At 38.2% G+C, this 23,900-nt stretch overlaps 1 protein-coding gene across 1 annotated transcript; it reads left to right on the forward strand.

Moving 5' to 3' along the window:
* Nucleotides 1-2,853: 2,853 nt before the first annotated feature.
* Nucleotides 2,854-23,900, forward strand: LOC115253453 (trithorax group protein osa). The gene is made up of 2 exons (XM_029864159.2): nt 2,854-3,104; nt 21,701-23,900. The coding sequence occupies exon 2, from the start codon at nt 22,240-22,242 to the stop codon at nt 23,617-23,619; it is 1,380 nt and encodes a 459-aa protein (XP_029720019.1). The 5' UTR covers nt 2,854-3,104; nt 21,701-22,239; the 3' UTR covers nt 23,620-23,900.

The following is a 23,900-nucleotide window of genomic DNA, read 5'->3' on the forward strand; positions in this document are numbered from 1 at the left end:
CAGCAAACTGTAAATTGGAACCAGTTTTAGCAAGCTCGTCTGCCATTTCATTTCCTTCAATGCCACAGTGACCTGGAACCCAGTGTAAATTTACTGAATTCCCTTGGCACAGCCTGCGCAGTGAAATAATATCGGCGATGAACCAGTCTAGGGCTAAGTATTGGTTCCCTTCTTAAGCATGTGGCTCCCATTTTCATCCTAAGAAAAAGAAAGGATTGAGGCGCTGTTTGTTTTGATTTTTTTTGCACCCATGAAAACGAAAAGAACGGAATCAATCGGTGCCGCAATCGCTTGTTTTCGAATAGGATGAATATGGGAGCGTGAGATTACTGATGGAACACATACCCTACAACACAGATAAAAGGAAACGTGCAAATTTCTGACACATATGATGCACATAATTGGAGCGTGAGATTGCATAGAATTTTACAGGACATGTACACTTTATAAAATGTCATGTAAAATTCCGTTACGTGTCATGTAATTAAGCATGACTCAGTGTAATTACATGATTTATAACAAAAATTTGATGTACACCATCATAACACGAAGTTTACATGGCTGAAGGTAAGTTTACATGACGTGTAAACCTCATCATTTTTATCTGCGTGTCGCATTTGTTGCGACAATCCGACAAATGCGACTTTAGGTTTGTCCCAACTTGAAACAAATATGATTAAAATCATACAGCGCTCGTTTAGAGAATATTAGGTCGTGCATTGTGATTTTCGAGGGGCAACTTATAGTTGGTAAACATTGCATCATGATAGAAGAACAAACATCAACGACTTTCTTCGCTCTGCTGGTATAAAAGTTTAATTCGCTTGTGTTTTCTTCTCCAGTTTTTTTCTCTGTTTTGTCCTCTTTGTGTTACCAAGCTGCTCCTGGTCATCCGGAAGACCAAGTCCCAGAACAAGTTGGTACCAACACCACAAGGCACCGAATACGCTAGCAAGATGCGATTCACCCCCGGATGGGCTTCAATGAAACCTTTGGCCCAATCCTTACCCTGTCCATCCCTCAAAATGTGACCTTCTAACCTCGAGCTGCCACGAGTACCCTGGCTTCCACCCATTACTAACAGATATCATCAGAAAGTTATTACTCTGTATAATGTATACTATTAAATACAAAAAAGATCTTCGGCCCCGCAAAGCGTTATACAGGATTGAGCCCCAAATAAATGAACTAGATAAAAAAAACAAACATCAAACGGTTTTCATTTCGAGCTCGTATTTATGAATTATACACGATCACGAGCTGAAAAATATTTAATAGTGTTCATTTTTTCGAATGCAGTGTTTAGTCACAGACAAACAGACGTAACACCTTCATACTAAATTTCAATCAGATCGCAGCAAGCCGTGCGTGCGGGCGATTGTGTTTTCGAATAGTCTGTCGTGTTTTTCTCAGTTCCGCGTTGTTTGGATTTGCCCTTCCGAATCGTGAAACGGCTGGTGGGGCTACGCCATCCGGCGAGGTTTACGAGTCGTGTTTGCGTAGATACTGTGACTGCAGTTCCGGTGCCACAAGTGAAAATTTCAAAAGGTTTGCGTTTTTCCACGTGGGGTAGGGGACTGGTAGAACTACGCCATCCGGAAGTGTCGTTTGGAAAGTGCGCATTTTTTCGTGCCAAAATCCTACAAATCTTTTTCATTTTCCGTATTTATCGTGAGTGTTCGGCGGTGCCGAATTCAATTGTCCGGGAGAGCTGTGATTAAAGTGAAACTACTTCAAAATTGGGATATTTATCATCGTGTGAGAAATTGTGTTTGGACGGGCGCGGTGCTGGAGCACGAAAATGCTGACTGGCTGCGTGCGCGACGGTGGTGAGACGAGGAGCAAGCCTGAATGCGCTGTAATGACGTTCCCCTTACAACACCGAGGAACAGAAATTTCCAGATAAATCGGTGAACCCGTTTCAAACTACATTTTCCCTTTTTTTTTTCCTTAAGGGGGCATTTATAAACTTCGAAAACTAATTTTTAGTTACGCAACGTTTCCCTTGCACCCAGTTTGTTTCATTTCAGAGAGCGAGTAAAGGCGCTTAAGCCTAGGCATTAGGGCCAGGACACGGACCAAATACCTGTGTTCCATCCCAGGAAGCGAAGGACCAAGGGGTGACATTAACCTTCTTAGCATCGTCACCCCCATCGATTTTCACTTATTTTGCTTTTTCAAAAGCTGAGTGGTTGGTACGAGATGTCCCCACTTAATGGCTTTATTATAAAACAATAACGCTGCACAGTAGGCCTGGCCGCTTTAATGCTTGTAATGCATTTCCAATGTACTGCAAGCATTAATAATGACAAGAAAAATGGTAGAATTAGTCGATTCTATCATTTTCCAGGATTCTTTCAATGAATGGCTGTGTATGTGTAGACTAGACTAGACTAGACTAGACAAACAGACGTAACACCTTGAACGATTTTCATGAAAATCCATCGCCCAGTTCACACTACCATCACCTGGTGGAAAAGTTGCACGAATCACTGTGTTGTGCAATATCGTCAACAGAAGGCGCTAGTGTGAAATGTCAAACACATAGAAAAACGATGCGCGCGCCTCTGGTTGTGAAAGCCACAACTATGAAAATTTAAAATGATCGTTAAAAGCGTGGTCGATGGAAATTTCGCAAGTGTTACGTCTGTTTGTCTGTGGTTTAGTGTAAAAAATTCTTGGAAGTTGGTAAATCTTAAAACCCGACTTGACCACATCATCACGAAAAGCAGTATACACACCTAGGGGCATTTGTTTGCGAAAGACGACAATGAAGAGCCCGCGCGCGGTGTGCAACGGGCAACCAGGTACAGAGGGAAAAGCTATGCCAAACAACAACCAACGGTTGCTTGGATCGCACCAGACCGAGCAGTCAGTTGTCGGTTGGCTTTCGTCGCGCGAAAGTGTTTTTCTTTTCCAAACGAAAAGTAGTTTGGTCCGTTTTTCGTGGGAATAGGGGAATCGTCGAGCGCGTTCGGACGTTATTCTTTGTTTTGGGGAAAACCACGTGGCATTCGATTTTTGATCTATTTTGATCAAATTATATGGATTACTGACGGTTAATGAGGAAATAGATTAATCATCGAGAGCATCGTTCTGTACCGGTGAGTATCGTGTATACAGGTAGCAGTAGTGATAAGAGATGCCAAGTGTGATAAACGGAAGGCTTCAGATAACGAGTGTGTTCTTAATCCATTTATCATTCGGTGGAATGGAAAATATCGTTGTTGGGATGCCGAGAAAAACTGGAATAAGTGTATATTGATACATACTAATATGTATGTTCTGTGAGTGTTTTCAGTTATAATGCGAGTTTCGATACGCTTCTTGTGGACTAGTTGAGAAGTTTTTAAAAATAGAGTGATCAAGTAAGAGTTTCAATAGTATCTTAGGGCTGTTAACTTAAAAAATTAACAAACTTCGAATAATAATGGAATGACTTATGGACTTAGAAATATGACGATTTTTTTTTTCACCACGTTTGTATCCCATTTCTTGCCATGAGATTTTCAATGATCAGTGTGGCATAAATTTAATGAAGTTCTATTTTTAAATGGGTTTGATCAAAGACAAATTATAAATTTTAATATTGTGACTTATTCATGCAATTCCATAGAAAACCCGAATAGTAGATCTCTGAATATATCGGGAGCAGACCTGGTATGATGATTGAAGCACGTGACGCTGAGGACCTGGGATCGAATCCCACTCTCGACAAACTCACTAAATGTGAGTTCTTCGGAAGGGAAGTAAAGTATGGGTCCTGAGATGAACTAGCCTAGGGCTAATACAAAAAAAAAATTGAATATCCAGGTACAGGAGGTCATTGAATTTTCGAATTGTCTATAAAATTTCAAATAAAATCGAAGCTATTTAAAGAGTGTGCCAAAACATATAAAAACTGCATGAAAACTGAGTTAAAGATAGTAGGCTCGAAGTTTCTGGCATATATTCATAATAACGATTTTTTTTTAAATTTGCTAAATAAGGAATAAACCACTATTTTGCTAGCTTGTTACGATCGAAATCTTTTATCTTCAAAAATGTGTAGAGTTGATTCAAAAGCCAATATTTTGAGCAATGGGCATACACAATAACGTTATTTTCATAAATGTCCCAACAAATTCAAATGGTTAAGAAATTCATTCAAGGATTCCTTTGAAAATGTCTTCTGGGATTTACCCTGAAATTGCTTCACGAATTTTTTCAAAAAATTTCCTTTACGAATTGCTTCAGCAATTTCCTCAAAGGGTTCCTTCGGAAATTTAGAGATTCGTGATAAGTACTTGACAGAGCGTATTGTGCTGAATTTGCCGAACGATCTTTCTGTACGGGTAGTGTAGATTCCTTCAGAAATTTATTTGGACAGTATTTTTTTCAGATTCGACAGATTTTTTCCAGAGATTCCTTCATTTAAACTTTAAGCGATGCCTCACGGTTTCAAAATCTCGATTATTATGAAAATGAATAGTATTTGGGCTATATATTCGAAATCTGAAGACAAGAAAATATTTTATCGGTGAAACTTTTTCTATACATTTTGTATAGGACGTATTTAAGTTTAAAACAGTACTTCGTGATTTTTAGTATAAAAAAAGTGCCCGATAGAATATTTAAAAACTTTTCATTTAAAAATTACAGCTGAAATTCTGTGAATGAAAATCCGAGGTACATGAAAGTTCGATGATAATTGAAATTTTGACACCGTGTGCCTTTAGAAACTATTTCAGAGTTTTTTTTTCTGAATATGCTTAAATCATTCCTATAATAATGTGGGTTAGGGTACTTTGGAAATTCTTCCTAGGATTTCACCAGAAGTTCTCAAAGCAACTTCCAATTTCTCCAGAAATTCAACTCGGGATTTCTCCGGAAGTTTCACAAAGGGTGGCGTAAGAAAGTTGTATAATAAGTTTCTGCAGAAATTCCTCCTCGATCATTCTTTCATGGACGCTTGCAGAAACCTACTCTTGGATTCGTTTAAAAAATCTTTTACGAGTTCCTGAAAAAATCTCCTAGGGATTTTTAAACAAATTCTTTCAGAGACTCCTTTGGAAGCTCTTCGTAGATTTACTTTTAAAATCATCCAGGAAATCCTAAAGAAATTCAGTCAGAAATTTTTTCATAAAATCTTCTATGGATTCCTTTAGATTTTAGAATGTCCTCCAAAAATTTCCCTGAGAGCAGCTGACACTGACCCTCTCTTGAGCCCATGCCTCAAACGGACCCGGATAATTGGACATCGGCGAACGGCAACCCATAATGGACCCCCAATCGGACTGGAAAGAGGAACAATCAACAGCCATACATCAACATCCTCGTGCTCATCATTCTACCATGATAGGGTAGAAAGTGAAAGCAGCGCAACGGCAACCCCATCTCTATACACTGAAAGGCGGTTTGCAGTAATGACAAGCATAAAAATGTTTTTAAATTTACCATGGCAAAACATGATCATCGACCCACCAACGCTTCTTGTGTGCGTTTTGTTTCTTCTCACATCAACCGGTTCGATAGCCGAGTGGTAGCGTGCAAGCCTGGTGATGTCAAGGTTCTTGGTTCGAATCCGGTTGCCAACAGAAACTTTTTTTAATTGAAAATCGAGTCCATGGTAAAATTGAAAACAAAATTCTGTTAAATTAAAACGAAACTCAGTCTGCACAAATTTAGTGGCGTTGTGTATTTAAATTGACCCTCAGAATAGTAATTTCAACCGCAAGCCGCCGTTCAGTGTATATAGTACAATTAGAGTAGGATACATTTAGGCGCTGTACAAAGTGGAAGTTCAGCTTCTAATTGGAATCGCTCACGCAGTGCCCTAGTGGAGCTGTAGCTGTAGAGCTGTAAATTAGGTTTAGTGATTGAAGAATGAAAAAAAAAACTCCTTAAGAAAGTCTTGCACGGTTAGCTTACAAAAATGTTGCATGGCTTCCTTTTGAAAATACTTCAAGAACTACTTTCAAAAAATCTTACATAGATTGTTCCAGAAATTTATCTATAAATTTCTTCAGACTATTTTTTTTTTTCAAAAAAGATTCACGAATACTTAAGAGTCAGAAATTTAGAACTTCAAAATTTTCTCAGAAGCTTTCTAAAGATTTTTCTTCAAGGATAGAAATTCTACAAGAGATTTTTAATAGCTTATATACAGAAATACTGTTATTCTGAACCGTATGCAATGCATTATCTAATTAGTATTATGTGGTCATTTAATACATGCATTGAAAATATGATTTTCAAATGTAAAATAAAATAATATTTTCTATTTTTTTGTATGAGAACTTATTGGACACAGTGCAAATCTCAGCTAACACAAAGACGCAAATGATGTTGAGTAGGATGCTAAAGTGGTGGATATATGCGTATATAAACTTAATTTATTTTTTACAAAATACACTGTGTCCAATAAGTTCTCATGCAAAAATCAAATTGAATTCATGCGTATCGCTTCCATTTTAGCATCCTATTTACCATTATTTACGATCGTGTGTTGGCCGGGATATTAAATTATTGTCAACCTGCAAGATATTTTTGGTATTTTGTGATTCTAATTGGAAAGACTTCAGCTATTTAAGAAATTCAAACTACCTCCTCTTTGTCAACATTTGTTGTTAGCTTGAGATTAGCTTGAACCATAGCACAATATATTTTATCGGAAATACTGGAGGAAATCTGAATGATTTTAAATCTGGACACTTGTGTATTTATTTCGGTTGGAAATTCTTGAATTCTCTATGGAGTTCTTAGTAGACTGGCAGGAATATTCTTATTTGTCGCTGCTTGAAATTTTTGAAGGTATTTTTAAGAATTTTACTCAAATTCCTTCTTCCAGAAATGTCTATCGGAACTTAGAAGAATAATTGAATTTCTGGATTTTTTCTTCGTAACAAACTTTCGACCTAGTCAAATTGTCAAATTCAGTCAAAGTTCAGCTCGATGAATTCGAATATGAATATTTCAATTTGGAATTGACTTATTATGGTTTTAGGCATGCAAATACCGATTTGTTACCTTTATTTAATTCTTATAGTTACTTTTAATGAGTGATGCAAAACAACTGCATTTTTTGCTTCTGCATCGTAATTAATTAAAACGAATCATTTGAAATTGAAAATATTTACTGTATTTACTGCCTTTGAATACCAGTAGGTGGTTGAAGTTCAGCAGACAGCGAGTCAAAAGAATTTTGAAAACATACATTTCTGAAAATGACGCTCGAGTTGTCAAGACGACTATCAAAACAAAAACAAATCAACCACGTTGGCGCCGCTGGGCGTTGGTGCAGATGACCGTAATTTGATAAGTGCAGACACTGACTGAAACATTTTTGAAGAAACTCTACCAAGAATTTTAGGCGCATTAGTTATTAGTTATGTGGCGAAAATTTCAAACTTCTGACAAAATGCCCTGAAGAACCTCAATTTCTTAATCAAGTTTTTAAATTTCTAAAAATGTATTGATTTTTTGTTTTTATACAAAAGAGTACCTTTTTCTGAGCCATTTTATGATGTTTTCAACTTTTAGAGCTTTATTTTGATACCTAAAATCAATTTCAAAGCGATTTTTCGATATCACCTTTTGGCAGTTCGGCAACTGCTTGAAAGTTCCGCCCAGTACAAAATCCGACGAGGGGTGATTCATGAAATCGCTCCCATACAAACTTCAAATTGTTTTTACATAGGTTCCAGCCGAGATTCTTTCAGACAATTCTTCAGGGTTCTTCCAGATATTCCTCTCAGAATTCCTCTTGAAACCCCTCCTGGGATTCCTTTAGATTCCTTCAAGTGTTCTAGTCGACATTCCTTAATGGATTGCTGCTGAAATTTCTTCAAATATCGCTTATGAGATTTCGTAAAGGATTCGTTTAGGAGTTCCTACTAGGATTTAAAGTATTAAGTACACATGAAAAACAGAACTACTTACAAATTCGGTGATCTGGAAACAACTCCTTACAAAATTAACAATTTAATTCTCATTTACATGCTGCTTATAAAGAATAAATTACTAGGGGAGTTCTAATATAGTTAAATATGTCAATTTTTTTAAGATTCGCAGTTTTGGGTAACAAAGATTCCTACCAGTTTTTTTGGCGTTCCTCAATGGATTTCCCCAAAAATTCCTCCCTGTATTTCTTCAATTATTCATTCAAGGATTCCTGCCGAGCTTCCATCCGGTTTTTTCCATAATTTCTTTAAAAAAGACACGAACACGTTCAATGCTTCCAGTGAGCTTTTTCGCTCTTTGAAAGAATCATAACACTAGACAACGCACTATCCCATCAGGGATAATGTACGGGATTTCAAAAAGTCTGCCAAAATTTATTATTCAAATGAGGTAAATTTTGGCAGACTTTTCAATTTTAGTAAAGACCCGAACTTTTAGCCCACTTTAAGAGTTGATAACCTTTGAAACACCTTCAATTTTTCATAATTTTGAATTTTGTTCAACTCTTTCCGATAGAAAACACGTTTCTCTATGTAAATCCTTCTCAAATCATCCATGTTTTATATCATAATCCAAAATTGTATACCCGCTTCCTAAGGAGGCCCAAAATACATCCTTTTTCATTTTTGTAAGTTAAATAAATTGGTAGAGGTTGCTCTGCAGCCTTCCTCCTCTCCTCTTCTTGGCGTAACGTCCTCACTGGGACAAAGCCTGCTTCTCAGCTTAGTGTTCTATAAGCATTTCCACAGTTATTAACTGAGAGCTTCCTCTGCCAATGACCATTTTGCATGCGTATATCGTGTGGCAGGCACGAAGATACTCTATGCCCAAGGAAGTCAAGGAAATTTCCTTTACGAAAAGATCCTGGACCGACCGGGAATCGAACCCGTCACCCTCAGCATGGTCATGCTGAATACCCGTGCGTTTACCGCCTCGGCTATATGGGCCCTTCTTGTGGTCTTCTTGTGGTTCATTCTCAGGCATCATAGCATCTGCGTAACACTGTTCGTATAGGATGATTTTGTTTCGGGCTGTAACACCATGAAGTGTCCATCAGCACGAGTCGTATATTTATCCAACGAGACTTGCCGAGTTGGATAATTACGACGAGTGCTGAAAAAAAACGAGTTGCATACAACATTTTTTGTAATTACGGAAAATACCAATTCAGTTCTATATTTTCTAGCTGATAGAACGGCTCTACCCCATTTGGCATAATGCCATTTGGCATAACGACGTTTGGAATAATGCCATTTGGCATAAAGTCCATTTGGCATAATGTCGTTTGGCATAACCAGAGTTGCACTTTGTCACTGTCAATAGTAAGCAAATCGCTGATTTTGATAGGCCAACTGCGATCCAAGTCAGCGTGCGCTCTTTTGAATCACCGTCACTTTCCTTATTCCATCAGCACTGGACTGACTGTGATGATGTGTAGATATCACTGATAGGCCATCTTTAAAATTCGTTTAAAAATCCAAATGAAGATTTACCAAGATGATATTTTAATATGTGGTACAAAATAAAAAGTTTTGCATGTTGGTCACATAAAAGTTTGAGTTTTGGCGAAAACCACTAAAATATCACATAAGTTGCAATGATTGTGATCTAGAGTGCGGGTCAATATCAGGTCGTTGCTTGTCATTGTCGTTTTGATATTGAACGGCCTTGAATGATAGTGACGATGGTGCAATATCAGTAGTCACCTGACAAGACTGAACTTACGTAACTCTGGGCATAACACGAAGAACAGCCTTCTTGATAAGAATGTGCATAATTTTGTTATGCCAAATTGCTATTATGCCAAATGGCTTTTATGCGAAATGGCATTATGCCAAACGGCATTATGTCAATTGGGGTAGAGCCGATAAACATGTTTCAATCAGGTAGGCTATGATTTAATAGTTGTCATCAACGAAAGAACTCCGTCGTGAAATGGTTGTGCTTGGGCAGAAGCAGTTTCAGAAACTGATTCTACGTCTGATTTGGAGTTTGAATTGAAGGAGGGTTTACCTCCTGATTCGGATTCGAGCTGCTCAGTGTATGTAGAATCAGCATCTGAATCTACAGAAGGTGCGTCAGAAATCAAAAAGTGTGTGTTGGCCGAAAAGTTCTGCTTTTCAACACTCTTAGGAGTACCGGAAAGTAGTACTTTTCGGTACACTTGCATTATCTAATCTAATCTAACACCAACGCATCCAGTACGAGAAAGCATCCTAGAAAATAATTAGGTTAGATTTCGCCCAATTATTTTTCTTGTCAATATTGAAACTTGCAGCATATCAGGGATATGACACAAGCATTAAAGCGGCCAGGCCTACTATACGTTGTGTTTACCGCGAAAATGATTCCATTACAGCACTGCTAATTTGGTGTGGGAAAGTAGGCCTTTTCTTGTCAGATTTGCGTGAGGTAAAAAAGCCTATTACGATGAGAAATTGAAAAAATACATTTCACATCTACCACAATCTAGTTGTATTTGTTGGTGCTGTTAACCCTCCTTCAACGCACGGGTATTCAGCATGACCATGCTGAGGGTGACGGGTTCGATTCCCGGTCGGTCCAGGATCTTTTCGTAAAGGAAATTTCCTTGACTTCCTTGGGCATAGAGTATCTTCGTGCCTGCCACACGATATACGCATGCAAAATGGTCATTGGCAGAGGAAGCTCTCAGTTAATAACTGTGGAAGTGCTCATAGAACACTAAGCTGAGAAGCAGGCTTTGTCCTAATGAGGACGTTACGCCAACAAGAGAGAGAGAGAGAGAGAGTTAACCCTCCTTGGATGTTAAGCTAAGTGCACCACGATGGCGTAGTGTATGTTTAGCGAGACTGTCTGGGTCATATTGGTTCTAACATCCTACTAGGGGTAAACAAGTTTGAAATTGCTTCATTCTGTGCACTTTCAAGATAATTAGGCGTATGACGTCATCCATCCAATATTATATTTTTCTACAATCACACCGAAAAACTAACCTGTTTGAAATTTTAGTTTGGACGCTAGATTAACACTTATGGTAAACATATCGACACGTCTAATGACTTTTTAAGTTTTGTTCGGGACTGAGTCATCCTATACCGTTTTGATATTTTGTAAGCAACGATATTACCCTCCATTCGCCCAGAGTAGAACAACAACAAAAAAAAAACAAATGCAGGAAGTATTTATCAATGTTGGTCATTTTGAATTGTAAAGGATATTATTTTATTAGTGGTTCATACATTTGATTAGTCATAGAGATAACCTTTATTATTACATCATCTGTATTATTCATACCGACTTTTCGAACCCTCAAAGCAGCATACTCCCTTCGAATGAGTATAGTCACTTTTGTACCTTTTAATTCCGCCCTTTAATGCTAATCCTTTGGCAGATACGCGTACTTCGACTATCACTTGTACTCTTCCTCAGTGTCAGTGTTAATTTTTTTTTATTCTTAACCACAGTTTACAGCTTTTTTGTTCACTAGGGCACTACGTGAGTGATTCCAATTGGCGGCTGCACTCACACTTGTACAGCGCCTAAATGTATTCTACTATATTCTTATTCTACTATATCGAGCTGGTTTGCCTTTGTGCTGCTTTCATTTTTCTACCCTGTCCTTGGTAGAATGATGAGCACGATGATTTGTGGCTGTTGTTTATTTTCCAGTCCGATTGGGGGTCGTCCAATATGGGTTGCCGTACGCCGATATACAATTATCCGGGTCCGTTTGAGATAGCTCATAGGAGGGCTCAGAAGAGGATCAAGTCTGGAACTCGATTTGAATAGGTCGTATGTGCTTTTGTCGATATAAAATTCGACCAGTTAGATTCGCTTCTTATAGCGGAAACTGTTGAAATTTAACGAAATTAATACATACAACCGATTCCTTACAAAACAGGCTTTCTGTTTTATCATTAAAAGCCAATGAAATATCATCCATATTTCTACTATTACTAAAATAAACTGATCGAATTTTATATCGATGAAAGCACATACGACCTATTCAAATCGAGCTCCAGAAGTGCCAGTCGCTCTTGGGGGGAAGAGCAACTGACGAAGTGCTGGGGTTGGGATCGAACCCATGACCATCCGCTTATGAAGCGAACGTGTAGCCACTGTGCCACGGGCCCCGGCGACTCAGTGTCAGTTATCCGCTTGACTTACAACAAGTGCCACTTCCGGATACTCCGGAATTAGTACCAGTAGGGACCCAAAGGGGATATTTTCGAAATTTACTATAACTTCATCCTTAAACGACTTATCATGGTTTGAGATTTCTAAAGAAGTTGTTATGAAATAGAATCAGAAAACTTTCTACGGAGAATTCATTCTTAAACAACGCGCCATTCGCAAAAGAACGTTCCTCTGCAGCCGACCTGCTGATGTGAAACCAACACAGTTTTTTTTTTTTTTAAAGCAAAGCAAGTACAACCGTTCACATCGTAGTTGATAGATCTGAAATGAATTGTTTTATTGGAAACTTCTACATGTTTTCCTCAAAATGTTTAGAGTACCCCACTAGGTATCCTAGGTTTTATCGATCTAAATCCGGAACTACGTAAAACTTATATGGTTTTATTGTATATCCCTTTCGTGACGGAGCGCAAAAAATTGAAATCCCCATACAAAAAGCTCAATTTTGGCTCTCCAGAACTCTTAGATTTCCCAACAAAACAACAATTATTTTGCCTCATTTGAAAGAACTACTCTTTATCTTTCGATTTCTAGCTTTGACTACCTAGACAAATCGGAAATAGAAATTATGCGACAGACAAAACTTTTTCATGTTTTACGGTTTTTGTCCACTTTTTGTATACCTTGTTGTGGTAAATCACACAGGCAATGTAAACAAAAGTTTGTTTACACACAAACAAGTATAAGTAATGGCTGAATTATTGAAACAGTTTACATCACATAAGACAAAGTCTAAACAGATGAAAAAACATGCAAAATTGCTACCGCTCAACAGCACAATTGTGCTGGTTCGTCACGAATGGGATATACCAAAAATATAACTCAATTTACTGAAAAAATAACATGTAAAAATAAACTATAACACACTTATAGATTAACCTTCCTAATGCATCACGTTGGGATCAGTTCGCTGACGTAGTGTAGGTTTTTGATCAAAAATGTTCCCAATGCACAAGAAAGGGTAAAAAAACTATAATAGTATGAAGATTAATAGTTTTTAAAATTGACTCAGATTTTTTCTTCTCTCCGTCATGAGGATGGTTAGTAGGGGAAATGTTGAAGCCAATCTTGTTGTTGAAAAAGTTATGATAAATCGATCAAAACAATCAACAAATCTCTCGCCACACCATAAAATTTTCAAGCTACTGCTGATTGCTGTTATAACTTTTGGTCTTCATTAGCGCTATTATCAGCTGGTGACATACATCATAGCTCATCTAGGTTACTGAAGATGATTTCATCTTTCAACGTTTCTCACTTTTGATGACCATCAAAAGTGCTAATTTGCTACCAAAACACAGCACGTTTCCACACTGTCATAGTAGGTACAGATTCCTTTGGCATCGCATCATACCTGCCAACCAGAAAGTTCCGAGAAGCGGGAAAATTATTCCCGCTGATGGGCATGCCACCGCTCTGATTGATTGCACTTATTCCCCATGAATTTCACATTCTATCGTAATCGCTTTGAAAGCTTTCCGTAATCGATGCCTCCCACTCCATCCAGTGGGGATCAATTGCGCCCAGCATCAGCCAGCGGTAATTGATGATCTATCTCTATCACATCGCAGATAATCAAGCGTCGGAACTGTCCTCCGCAATCTCTAAAGTGCACTCACTGCACAGTGGTCTAGGATGAACTAAGGAGAGATACCCCATTTATTACCAGATCTCTATCCTTCTTCTTGACGTAACGTCCTCATTGGGATAAAGACTGTTTCTCAGCTTAGCGTTCTATGGGCACTTCCACAATAATTAACTGAGAGCTTACTCTGTGTCAAGCAAGAAGATACTTTATGCACAATCCAAGTAACAATCTAATTTTATAATACTGAAGAGTTCTTCAACACCCCAACTAACAATCTTGATTCTATTTAGTTTTATTTTTTATGATCGTTTTGTCAAAGTATTACACAGTCTCATTGATTTTATAACAGTTTCTGCTGTTGTGGTCAGTCATTTTAATTATTTAGCGTATCCAGTGTTTTAATCGTTTGGCTCCAAGAGACATATTAGAGGAGATTGAATCAAGGGAAAGATATTCGGCTGATAATTTGGCGGAACTGTGTTGATGATTATAGCTAGTACAAATTGCGCATTTTTAAATACTATCGCATTGTGGCGTGGACGGCGTACAGAAAATTTTCGAGAATATATTTTTCAATTTTTCTATAGAAAATTTTACTTTCCGTATAATTTTAAGGAAAATTATTTTAGAGTGTATTCGATTCCCTTAAACTATTAAACTAGGGTAGAATGATTTGGGAAAAATTTAAAATATGTTAATTGTAGCAATTGAATACAAAATAGACAATGACTTCTAAAAGGTGACTAAAACAACAATTTTTCAATGATTTAAAAAAAATGTAAATACGCTTTAAAATACACCAAAAACCATTTTGAGATATACAAAACAGTCATAAATATCAGCCAAAAATATAAAAACTTTGATTTAACCCGAAACAAAAATTACAAAAATGCTCAAACTACACACTCAATCCTGAATTGCCTGTTCAGCACTTTTTTTTTTGACGAAAATAGAACAGCAGAACTATTTCGGTAGCTTCGGTAATCGATTTTACTGAGGCTCAGTACACCAACTGTCAAAACCGGGTGCAAAAGGTAAACAATGCAGTATAGCTGTATTCAGCTGTTCTATTTTCGTCAAAAATTTACCGAACACGGTATTCAAAATTAAGTGTGTATACCCCGTCTAAAGGCGGGGTTGGGTATTAGAGGGTTAATAACTGTAGAAGTGCTCATCGAACACTGTCAAGCAGGCTTTGTCCCAGTGAGGATTTAACCTAAAAAAAATCCTTCAGAAAGTTCTCCAGAGATTCTTTCGTACAATCATCCATGAATTGCCAAGGAAATTCCTTCAAAGTTAGATATTTTCCTCAGAAACTGGTCCAAGCATTTTTCTAAAATACCTCCTGAGATTCTATCAAAAATATTCCAGTCTTGTTTTAGAAAAAAACACTAGTTCTGGCTTGTTTTAGAAACTTCGCAATGGATTTCTTTAGAACATCTTCCAATCCAATGTTTCCTACAAAAAATCTTTCAGGGGTTCCTTGAGATAATCGTTGGGATCCCTTGAGATATTCTTCCAGGTATTTATAAAAAAAAACAAAGTTTTATTTAAAAAGTCTTTCAGGCATTCTTTAAGAAGTTTTTATTGAGAGTTTTTATGAAAATTTCTATGGATTCTTCTCAAATTTGCACATGGATATCTAGAAAAATTACTCCAGGAATTCATTTGCAAAATCTTTTAAGGTATCTTTAAAAAAATCTTACAGGTATTTTTTAAGCGACATCTCCAGGGTTTCCTTCATAAATTTCTTCAAAAATTTTACCAAATCCCCGTTTAGGATGCTATTTATGGATGCCTTCTGGAACGTCTCCTGCCATTACTTCAGAAATTCTTCTAGGGTGTGCATCGGAAGATTCTCCTGAAGAAATCAAAAGTTTCTACAGGTACCTATTGCCTCATAATTTTCTCCAGGGATTCAGAAACTTAATATTTCTTTATTATTGGGATTTTCAGCCCTGGGATGACTCATCTCCACATTCACAAGTTCTTTAAATAATTGTTTCAGAAATTCAAAAATCATCCAGCGATCTTTGTTGTCAGAAAATATTCCGTTGGTTCCTTTAGGAATTGTTGGATGTATTTCTTCACAAGCTCCGCCATTTCCACTTGAATTCCTCTAGGGATTCTATTGGAAATATCTTCTGAGATTATTCATTCTGAAAATCTAGCAAGAATTCCTCCTGGGGCTCTAGCCTTTTTGGTTTTTGCAGTGATTATAGCTAGAATTCCTTCAGAATTTCAAGAACAGAGATTTTGTCAGGAGTTCCAGTAGAATTTCTCCATATGTTTTCTGCAAAAAACAATCCAGTATTTTTTCCACGGATTCATACATTGCTCAAGAAGTCTTTGCTAGGAGTTTCTACAAAAATTCCATTAGAAATTCTCCAGGGCTTTTTAAAATTCCCCTGGATTTTTTAACAAAATTCTTTAGGTTATTGTATTTTTTACGAATAATCAGACTTTGACGACGAAATTGAACTCGCCCTAATATGGTACTAACCTAACATTTATGACACATTTTCGCCTTCTTTCCCCGATTCAGGCAAAACCAGCTGATTTTGTTATGAAAACATAAACAGCTGGTAGCCGAGAACAATAAGGATAAACGTAAACATCGGTGAACCAGCTGATTTTGTTGTGTAAACATGACCAGCTGGTGGCAGGGATGGAAAATGATGAAGATGGCAGCTGAGCTGACACAAACCGAAACAAACATACTCGTGAACAACAGGGGCCCGAGAATACTCGCACTTCTTTATTCGTGAGTAAACGAAGCTGTCAAGCACTCGCATGTGATTCGCGAAGCTTCGTGAGTTGTTTTGCATTTTGACGAAAAACGCATTTTAACGATTGACAGTGCTGCTTTTGAGGGACAATGAAGCATAAAGCATTAGTTTATGCTGGATAATCACTGGATTTGCTATCATAACCACAACAAAATGCACTTCCCGCACCTCCACTAGTTCTTCACGAATGAAAGCTCATGAGTGTTTCTGTTTTTGTTTTGCTTCTTACTCACGAAGCAGGCAGGTGCGAATAAACTCATACACTGTTTACTCTCGGAATCATGAGTAAGCCTTGTGTTGGCTTTACACTCGCGAATTGCTTCATGAGGAGAGTAATTCCATCACTGGCTGGTGGACCAAGAACAAAAGACCTTAATGGTAAACATTGAGACGGCCGGCGAAAACTGTCACATTATCGGGCGAATTGCAAAAACCCTGCGACTGAGATTGACAGCGAAATCGAAAGCGAAATATGAGTACGACGAAATTTATCGCATCAAAGTCTAAGTCGAAAAAAAAATCGCAATAAAGAATGTCTCCAATATCTCTTCCAAAGTTTCTCAATAGATTCTTTTGAAGTTCAATCAAGCGTTTCCCAAGAAGTTTCTCTTGGTATTTCTTCAAATTTTTTTTTTATAAATTCCTTCTGAAATACCTTCAGGAATTTACTTGGAATTCCTTCAAAAACGCCTTCAGGGATTTTTACAGGAATCTGATCGGAGAAATCTTCAAACAATCCTTCAGGGATTCCTTTTGTTACGCCTCCATGGAATTTTTGGGAATTTCAGCAAGCGGTTTTTCAAAAATTACTTTCATGTTTATTTTTTTTCATAAAATTCCACTTTAAAATCCAGCGGAAATTCCTCCAGAAACTCCTCGAGAAATTTCTTCAGGGATTCCTGCAGAAATTCCTATACAGGTTCTTTTTGAAATTGTTCCTGCAATTCCATCCGAAATTTCGTTGTCAGCAGGTCTTCTTGGAATTGCACAAAAAATTGGAAGATTTTTTGAATTTTTCAAAGAATTACTTAAGGATTTTCTGAAGGAGTCTCTTGAAGAACTCCAACTTGTGGAGATTCCAAGAAGTTCTTGAACAATTTTCTGAATAGATTCCTGTATTAAACTACCTGAAGCAACTTCTGAAGGAATCTCTGGAGGAATTCCAGGAATACTACTTGGAGGAATACCTGCAGGAATTTCCTGAGATATCTCTGAAAGAATTTCTAAAACATTTTATGAAAAACTTCTAGAGGAAAAGATCGCAAATTTGTAAGATAAATTTCTTAAGATTTTTTTTTGGAGTAATAGTCGATAACATCCACGAACATCCTATCATGCTTATCCTTTTAAGGGATTCTTGAAGGAATCCCTGTTGAAATTTATTAGTCAATTCCTGAAAGAAAGAAATCACTGGGACCCTAGTTTCCCTCTTTAGGTGTTCCTAGAGTTATTTCTTGAAAACATCCGGGAAAAATGCTTCTAGGAATCTCCAGAGTTATCTCCAGGATTTAATTAAATTATTTATTCAAAAAAATACTCAAGGGATTCATTTAGAAATTCCTTTAGGGATTTTTACAGGAATCTGATTGAAGATTTCTTCAAAAAATCCTTCAACGATTCTTTTAGTAATTCCTCCATGGATTCCTTCTGACATTTCATCAGAAATATCTCCAGAAACTGTTACAATATTTTAAGGATTTTTTTTAAGAATTTCAGCAAGCGGTTTTTTGAAAAGTACTATAGTGAATTTTATAAAATTCCACTGTGAAAAATCCATGAAATCCATGAAATTATTCCATGAATTCCTTGAGAAATTCCTTCAGAAATTCCTACAAAGGTTCTTTCTGAAATTTCTCCTACGATCCTTTTTGAAAAATCCTGCGGAAATTGTTTCATGAATTACTTGAGAAATTCTTACAAAGGTATTTCGGAGATTCTTCCAGAGACTTTTTTCGGCAGTTCTTCCTGAAATTGCACAAAAAAAAGAACTTTTTTAGGGATATCTGAAACAATTTCTGAAGGAATTTCTGGAGGAATACCTGAAGGGATTCCCTGAGATATCTCTGAAGGAATTCCTAAAACATTTTATGAGAGCCTTCTGACGGAAATCTGGAAATGACAGCAAATTTGTAAGATAAATTTATTGAGGAATTTTTGAAGTAGTTGCCAAGGAATCCACAAAGAAATTCCTAACCCCCTTGACGAGTTCCTTAAGAATCCCTGGTGAAATGTATTAATCAATTCTGAAAGAAAAGAATCACTGATACCCTCTTTAGGTGTTCCCAGAGTTATTTCTTGAAAACATCCTGGAAAAATTCTTCTAGTAATCTCCAGAGGTATCTCAAGGGTTTTATTGAGGGGTTTATTAAAAAAAAATGCTCCAGGGATTCATTTAGAAATGGCTCCAGCTTTTTTTTTTATACAAAACCCTAGAGAGGCATATCTGAAAGAATTCCTGGGGGAATCTTTTAAGAAAGCCCAGGAGATATTTCTGACGAAATTTCAGGAGCAACAAAAACTGGAACTTCTACAGGAATCCCTGAAGAAATATCTTTAGGAATGTTTGGAGGAACATTTGAATGAATTTCCAAAGGAATCCCTGGAAGATTTTCAGAAGAAATTTTGGATAAACATCATTCTCTTGCTAGAATTTTCTAAAGAAATCCCTAAAATACTGAAGGACTTTTGGAGATGTTTGTTGAAGAATTTGAAGGACCTCTGCTGAAGGTATACTTGAATGAATCCCTAGAGGAACATCTGAAGAAATCTCAAGAAAACTCTTGAAGAAACGTCAGGAGAAATTTTCAAGAAAATCCTGGATGAATACCTTGAGAAGCTTCTTGAGAAAACATTGCTGGAATTCCTTGAAAAGTGAATTGAAAAAAATAAGAAAAAATCCTGGAGAGACCCTCCGATCAATCTCTTGGGGGATTATCTGAAAGTATTCCTGGAAGACGCATTTCTGAAGGAATTCCTGTATGAAAGATCAGGGTTGAAAAAATCTCATTCAATTGAATGAATTTCTGCTGAACTGAATGCTTTTGGCATTCATTTTCAGCTTCGCTGTGAGATACTTGAAAGTGAACGCAGAAAAATTCAACTACTTTGTGGAGGTAATGACTGCACCATCATCAACACACGCTCTGCGCTGATGGATGCTTCATGTCAACACCGGCCGCATGAATGCGACTCGCCCATAAGCAAGCGTGGTGAATTTTTGTCGTTTGAGTGCCGGTCACAGGAAAAATGTTACTTTTGAACCTCGCCGTCTCCCCAGTGTGAGCGACGAGAGAATTTTTATTCTCTTTTCAATTGCTTCCGTGAAGGACAGGGGCTTCAACGTCAGAAGCGGTGTGGTGAAAAGACAAAAACAAAAACTCACGTTCATTGGAAGCTTCGGAATTTTTGCAACCGTGTGAAAGATCTAGATAAACTACTGTATCCTAGTAAAACTCATGAAAATTTTTTTGATGAATTTCTGTGGAAGTCCTTGGAAATATTTCTGGATAAATTTCCGAATAAACTTTAAAAAAACCAATGGAGAAATTCCATATGGTATCTTTAGATATAATGCTACAAGAATATGCGGGAAAATGCATATAGGAATATCTGGAGAAGATCCTGAAGGAATCTCTGTATGAACTTCTACTGGAATCCCCGGAGCAATTCCTGCTGGAATCATCAAAAACAATTATACAAGAATCCAAGGGGAAATTCCTGCAGGATTTTCTGGAAGAATCTCTGAAGAAATACCTGAACTCATTTCTTCGGGAATTTTCAAGGATACTCAGTCTACAGACATCTTTGAACACATCTCTGGAGGATTTCTAGAAGAAATTACACGAATTCATAAAGAAATTATTCGAATGGAGAAAAAATCTAAAGAACTCCATGAAAAGCAAACCTGAAGGATTTTCTATAAAAAATCACCTGGAAGAATTTTTGAAGTACTTCCTAACAAATTTTCAGGAGAAATCCATGGGAAACTTTCTTAAAGAGTACTTGGAGGTATTTCTTAAAAAATCCTGAAGAATATCTAAGCCCTACAAATTTTTTTAAGAATCTTTGGAAAAATTTCTGAAAAAAATGGATGAATTTCTGAAATGAACTACTATTTCTGACTGAATTACTAGAGTAAATTCAAAAGAAATCTATCGAGTAATGTTAGAAGGAATCCTTAGATTTCCATCCTTAGACAAATTTATAAAGAAATTTAGGAATAAATTCTGAAATTAGTATTTTTAGAAGGAGCCGTGGTTTTTTTTAAAATTAATCCGTTGTATGATCCCGAAGGGATTTCTGAGGAAAATATGGAGGAATATCTGAGGAAACCCACGGACAGTTTTCTAAAGATTTTTTTGAGAAATTTCTGAATGATCCTCTGAAAGCATTTTTGCAGCAATCTATTGAAATCCATGTAGAACTTTCAAAAAGAATGCGTAACTGATTTTCTGTGAAAAACTCCTGGAGGATTTTCTAAAGAAATCCACGGAAAAAAATCGGGAGGAATCCATGGAAGGATTTTAAAAGAAGTTCTTGAATAAATTCCTGGGCAAATCTCTGGCGAATTTTGAAGATATTTCTGGATTTTCTGATAAAATTGACAATTTTGAAGAAATTCTTGCAAATTTTTAAAACAAATTATGGAATAATTTCCAAAGAAATTATTGGATGGTTTTCTAAATGAATCTTTCGATAAGTTTTTGGAGCTGTTTCTCATTTTTTCCGAATGAATCACTAAAAGATTGCTAAAAAACAATCCCATGGAGTAATTCTGAAGCAATTCGTGCAAGATTTTCTAAAATATTCCTGTGATAAATTTCGGAGGTAGCTATTCCTGAAATATCTGAAAGAATTGTCGAATGGTCCAAAGTTTTCAAAACAAAAAGGACTTTCAGAAACTTATTTACGATTGTTTCATAAGTGAAAAAATCCAAAGAATAATCTATTAGAAATAGGAAACGATCTTAAAAAAATTGGAATAAAGATATCATTCATTCTCGTATTCCTTTCTTTGAACCACTGTGCACCGGGAAGGTGGGAAATCACATTGCATTCTATTATAAGATCCCTCCACCCGTCTAACTTCTGAAGCTTAAAATGCAAATCAGCAACTATTGAATTCACCGCCGACACTATATACCTAATGTTGATAAAAATAATCTCTTTTTCTCATACCGAGCTTCTGTTTGTACACTTTCAGAATCCCTGGCCGTTATTCGTATCATCAACGTCGACGTCGTCGGATCGTCGTGGCTTCAGCAGTTCACCCTCAAACGCGGGTGGATTTTTTTTTCGGTGGAAAATTATCGATTATTCTAGATCCAGTCGTCTGGGATTGCTGAGAAAAACATTGACTAGGAAGCGTGCTTAAGATTCAGCGACCTGCGGGAAAGTTTTCGTGCGAAATAATTATTCTAGATAAAAAAAGTCGTAAAAAGTCGATTGGTCACGAGATCTATCAGGTCGTTCTGACCTTGGTTCGTTGTATAGAGTGTGAATTACGGATCGGCACGTCATCACCGGCGGTACTCGATTGTGAAAAGAGAGTGAGAAAAATTCAAATCGGTTTCAATTGTTACATCGCAACTAAACTGCTCGTATCGTTCAGTGCGCGTTTTCCACCTGTTGCAGCTGGTTGGCTTCGGATAGCTGTTTAGGCCTCATTTGTAGAACAATCTGTAGTATGCGACAATCGCAGTAAGCTGTGTGACGGTTGAACTACTAATTAAGCCAGCAGCCATGGGTTACTACGATCGCTGTGTGAAATTACTTAAAAATAAGTTGAAGGCATGCGCGTTTTGTGTGTTGCTTTGCATGGCCAACTTGATCGATATAAGTGAAGCGCGCAAGGTGGCCACCGGTCGCGTCACAAAGCCAACGGCTAATCGAGGCTACGCCAGTGCGGACATTGCTAAACTGAGTTACACGCCCAATCACGCAGCCGTGCCGGCAAAGCCTGCGGCGCCTCCAGCCCAGCAAACGCCAATCGGTTGGAATGTGCACAACAATGCACCTCCACCGTACTCGGCCGCTTCAAACCATGGACCGCCTCCACCGTACTCCGCACAACCTAACCCCAATCTGAACAGTAGATTCAATGAGCAACCTCCGTCGTACGCTCAGAGCAATCCAGGATTCCCACCGGCACCCAACTATCAGAGCAACCCGGGAGCGTTCGGAACAGGAGCGGTCACCGGAGTTGTGGCAGGAAGTGCCTATCGTCCACATGGGCACAACTACTCTTCGGGAGGACTGGGAGGAGGTTTTCCTGGCGCACCAAATCAGGGATATCCCCCTCAACCTGCACAAGGTTTCCCAGGAGCACCTGTGGCCCAACCTGGAGGTGGATATCCAGGTGCGTCAATTGCCCAGCCAGGCGGTGGATTCCCTGGTGGATATCAACCTAGTTTCCAACCTGCAGGCTATCCCCAACAACCCGGCTATCAACCTGCTCCAGGTGGTTTTGGCCAGCAGCCCGGAACGGTCATTCACCATTACGAACAACCGTCTTCCGGTGGTGGTGGCGGATTGGGAACAGTTCTTGGTGCCGGCGTTGTTGGTCTAGCAGCTGGTGCCGGCGGCGCCGCCATCTACGATGCCTTGAAACCCAAAGATGAAGCTAAGGAAGCCCATGCGGAAGCAACTCCTACAACGACAACCACCACAACCACCCTTGCTCCCATCAACCCCAACGGCGAAGCACCGCTGGCACCACTACCTGCGAATCCCAACCCCGAAACACCCCTAGCTCCGATGCCAGTTGTCCCCCCGAATCCCAACGGTGAAGCTTCCCTGGCACCAATGCCCGTAACCGAAGCAACCGGGTCAACTACGACCTCCGATGCGACCACAACCGAAAACCCACTCGGATCCGCTCCGCTAGCATCGTTCCCGGTCGCTGCTGAAACCGCCAACACAACTTCCGCCGAAACCAGCAGCGCCTCCCCAGCTTCAACGGTAGCCGTCGAAGCTCCGAATGCCGCCCTCAACGTTCAGCAGAACCAGGTGGCTCCCGTCGCACCAACAGTGGCCTCCCAACACAGTGAATCCGCGGGAGGCCAAGTGCAGCTGACCCTTCTGACACTTCTAGCTCCGGTGATTTGTAAATTTTTGTTGTAGTTTGTAACGTGAGAAGATGAAATCCTGGCGATTACACATCGAGTCAAAACTAGGATGATTTTGAATCATTCCAAACAGACAATCAGGCTGAGTCAGTTAATCGATAGTATTCGGAACAACCAATTGGTTCTTAGGGTTTGTGTGTCGTCAAGCGAGCCGCCGCCATTTGTAACTTGTGAATTACCTTTGAGCCAGACGTTGTGCCTTAGAGTATATGATTGGATCATATTTTTGTTGAGATAGAATAAGTTTAAAATAAACAGAACCACAGTTGATATTTA

The sequence above is a fragment of the Aedes albopictus genome, chromosome 2, assembly GCF_035046485.1.
Source record: "Aedes albopictus strain Foshan chromosome 2, AalbF5, whole genome shotgun sequence".
NCBI classification, from domain to species: domain Eukaryota; kingdom Metazoa; phylum Arthropoda; class Insecta; order Diptera; family Culicidae; genus Aedes; species Aedes albopictus.